We start from the raw sequence: 4,464 nt of genomic DNA on the forward strand, positions 1-4,464 counted from the left end.
GGTAGTGTATATAAAGAAGTTAACTAATATATAAATTTAAATATATTTGCAATATAATAAATATTTTTATAATATATAATACCTTTCTCTATATTGTTCCTTCTCTTTTCCTTCTTTCTTCGTTTTCTATCTGTATATCTTTCTCTCGTCTTAAAATACTTTTTACTTTTGTATAAACAGCTTAAGGTATCGATACAATAAATAATACTATAAAAGCTACATTTGGATGGAACGGTAATAATTTACACAACCTATTATACCCCTATAATTATGTTAAAATCATAATAGCGTGATGAAAACAATTCATAGGAATAAATGTGACAGTATTTATGAAATAAAATTAAGTATGAAATATACATTTAAGAAATATTACTTTAATGATCATATTATCTTACGCGTTATTAACATTCCATACAGGCAAAGCAAATAAATACTATGATATACAGGATACCTTTAAACAATTGTTTCATTTTCTAACATTTTTCAGATATATTGTAATATAATCGTATAATCGCCATATTTTTTTACACAGGAATACTAACGCAAAATTATTCCGACATTGTCACTACTAAAATTAAAAAATCAGATGAAGGGTTAGGTAATGTACATATTTTTAATTCACATATCTCTTATTTACTACCGACCATCATTTCATAATGATACATTTGCAACGAAATAAATACGCCAATACTTAAAACGTTATCTGTAATCTAAACACAAGTTTTTATATTCTGGAAACGATACAAGTGTCTTAAAATACTTTTTACTTGTTTCTAAGCAGCATAAAATATCGATACTATCCGAATAGTATAAAAGCTACATTTGGATGGAACGATAACAATTTAGACACCCTACCTCTATAATTATGTTAAAATCGTCAGATATACTGTAATATAATCGTCATATTTTTTTACACAGAAATACTGACGCAAATTATTCGGACATTTTCACTAAAAAATTAGATGAAGATAGTTTGTAATCAAACAAAGATACTGTTTAGTTAATGTACACATCTTTTTAATTCACATATCTTTCATTTACTACCGATCATTATTTCATAATGATGCATTTGCAACGAAATAGATATGTCAGCAACATTCGAAACCATCGACTGGAAAAAGCATTCCTCTTGGTCTATTCGTTGTGACGGATAAAATCGTATAATTTCAGCACTCAGCAATGGATTCACTTCAATTGATGCAATTTTAAGACAGAGCTCAATTCAAAAAATCCTCGTTGTTACTAAATATGCTTATGTTACTAAATATGCACAGGCAAGGCCTGTGAATAGCGCTAATTTCCCTGCCATGCGCATATCTTTCTTTTTCGTGGCTGTATCCTGATTAGGCATCATCTTGTCCGCAATATGCTTATAGACTTTTCCATTCAGCATTAACGTAAAAAATAAAAAAGCCGTCGTATCATCTGAAATCGTTATATATAATTGTCTTGGTATTATAATCAATTTTATAATAAGTGTTTCCTCTCCGATAGCATAAACAAAATTAATTTTAGGAAATCTAAATTACTTTAACTTTTTCTGAAGGTAGAATAAAAAACGAAACTAAAAATCAAGTTCTTTTAAAATAATAGACAATTTAAATTAATTATATAATTAATGTTTATAAGAATAATTTTATATTACTATTAAAAGGAATGTTTAGAGCACTGATTACACTTACATTTCCTGGTTAGCGCTTATTATGGCATGTTGTATTTTCCAAATTTTACTTCCAAAACATAGAAAATACCTTCCAGCCTGTGACACCACGTATACGCCAACGAACTTGCACGGTATCGTTTTCAGAATGCATTGTGATCTTAAGGTTGTATGACCCGTAAGATCTCTGCCAAAAGTTTAAGAAACGTAACATAAAGCTAATTAACATATTTAAGAAGATATTCTTTACTGGAAAGTAATATTTATATTAATATTTTATTAAAATAACGGTTGCCTGTGTTTTTAAGAGCTATAGAGACATTTTTATGCATATTTTCTCGTATGCAAACTTTCACTTTTAATGATTTTTAGAAAGACTGTACCTGACTTGCAACTGACACAAACGAAAATCTGAAAGTGTGAAAATCTTTAAAAAGTAACAAAACATAGTAATTACTGTTTAAAAATACTAATGAAATTATATTACGTTATTTATTTACGTCATTTATTAATAAATTAAATACAATAGCTCTCATAAAAAAGTATTTTGATCGCGACAACGTCGCATTTTCTGTAAGTTGGTAGCATTGATCTCACTCGACATCAGCTGCGTGAACGCGAAGTGTGTGCTCTGAGCACGTGTAATATACAGACGCAACGTTTGAGGTTAGTTTTCGCTTGCGCTACAAAAATGCCAAAAGTAAAACGTTACATGTGCCATGGAATTGTTACAATCATCTGGTGTGGTTTCGACTCGTGTCTTCAAATTACGTTTCCCAGTATTTGTCTGTGCTAACCGTTGATTGTACACTTTTTCAGTGACAACTTTTCCTTTCCACATGTAACGTTTTACTTTCGGCATTTTCGTAGCGCAAGCGAAAACTAACCTCAAACGATGCGTCTGTATATTACACGTGCTCAGAGCACACTTTCGATACACAGGAGGCTCTATTGGAAAAAGTAACGGACCTCTGTAGTATTTGTTATCCTTTACGGAGAGTGACGGAGAAAGAGGTTCTAATGTGACGTCATAGTGCGCTGTTGCCGGATCTCTGTACTTACGAGTTCAGCGAGACCAAGCGAGACTGTTCTCTGTTTGGTTTTTATTTAATATTTCAGAAAATATCCTCGAAGTCATAATTTTTTTTGTTCTAATTTGTTTGTAAGATGTTTATTAATATTTCTGCAAAGTTTTAAAAGAATGCCATATTTTCTTCGATATTAATTTCTCAAATGAAGTTGAAAAAACAGTGAAACTTGATGAATTCCCATCAGAGCCCATGTTAAATTCAAATTGTTATAACTTTTGAACGGGCCTCGCAAACTTGTTCAAACTTGGCACAATGCTTTATTATTATAATACTCATCACCTGACAAAGTTTGAAGAATTTGGCATTTTTTCTTCTAAGGGGTCATACAACCTTAAGGATGTCAAGCTTGACGTGTGCAAACTTCATATAATCAATGAATCTTAATAGTATCAATTCCTTCGCATAACTCATAAGTTCCCTGCAATATTTTTTAAGCATATTATGAGAAAATGAAAATACTTAATGCTAAAAACTATCAATTGCTTTGAATACTTAATAAAATTAATTTTCGTTACTCCTCTAATATTGCTGATAAAAATTATATTATAATAATGGATAACAGGGACTCAATTCACAAATATTTTAGCATAACTACAATATAAATTGTGCTACAGAACGTTTCCTCGTTCTTTTTAACTTTTACAATTTACAACACAGCATATACGTACATACATGTGCAATTTTGGATACACCTTCCTTCTTAAAGATCTTTTCGGTATCAGCTCCCTGCGGTCAATATATAGCGGCAAAATTGTATACCATATAGTTGAATATAAAATGTTCCTGCGTGAGAAAACGAGAGAAAAGGAGGACATTTATAATAGATAATGACACGCGATACGAACCACGCAATAGTGTTAATTCGGGATTGGGAAAAGAAAGAGGGGGTAAAGGAGAAGAGATTCTTACAATTAGAGGCACTTTGTAGCAACTCGTATTATCTAGCACAAAAGGACCTTTTGTGCTAGACAATTATTTTTCAACAGTGTCTGAGAATTATTATATTTTGAAGACGCGAGATTGTACATTCAAAGCATTCAAGTTAACAAAAGTAAAGTACAATATAAACATTCTTCGGAGAAATCTTTATTACGCGATAGTGCCTGTCACACGTGCATTTAAATACAGATCACTTTCTCGTTCTCTTAACTTTACAACTTTTACAAAACAACATATATACGTACGTGTGCGATTTTGGATACACCTTCCTTCTGAAAGATCTCCTCGGCATCAGCTCCCTGCCGTCAATATATATTTCCCTATCATCTATCACGCGGCGATGGTCACGACTCTGCCACTGTCACTATCTATTTTTAGGTTACCGCTGTATTCCAGCATAGATCGGTCTTTCTTAACAGCTTCATGCGTCTGTGATTGAGAAAGAAATCTGATAACCTCTGTATACCAGCTCAATATAAGCAACATATATACGAATATGTATATATATTTTAGATAAAAACAGTCAGTAAACTTTTATAAAACAATACTCTTTGAAATAATACAAGCAATAATAATTTTTATAATTACCTCTCTATATATCTTAAATGTGCATGAATTTTCTTCTAACTATATTTGTATTTGCCTGATATGATAATCCATTTTCTGTTCCGGCAATAGATTCGGCGCTTTCATGAGTTGCTTGATCTGCTGTCTGCTTTTGACTAATTTGTGACTCTCCGTCGGGATCATACCTGACTCCAGATTTAACTCGAG

General features: G+C 31.5%; 1 protein-coding gene across 1 annotated transcript; it reads right to left on the minus strand.

The window, feature by feature from the left end:
* Positions 1–1,281: 1,281 nt before the first annotated feature.
* LOC112456213 (uncharacterized protein C6orf136-like) lies at positions 1,282–3,969 on the minus strand. Its single transcript, XM_025018624.1, has 5 exons — positions 3,936–3,969; positions 3,424–3,534; positions 3,082–3,169; positions 1,752–1,820; positions 1,282–1,425 (listed from the first exon to the last, which is right to left on the minus strand). Coding segments are annotated over exons 2-5 (192 nt in total). The 5' UTR covers positions 3,426–3,534; positions 3,936–3,969; the 3' UTR covers positions 1,282–1,392.
* Positions 3,970–4,464: the final 495 nt, after the last annotated feature.

This window comes from Temnothorax curvispinosus, unplaced genomic scaffold, assembly GCF_003070985.1.
Source record: "Temnothorax curvispinosus isolate PA1 unplaced genomic scaffold, ASM307098v1 QBEX01000614.1, whole genome shotgun sequence".
Lineage (NCBI taxonomy): Eukaryota > Metazoa > Arthropoda > Insecta > Hymenoptera > Formicidae > Temnothorax > Temnothorax curvispinosus.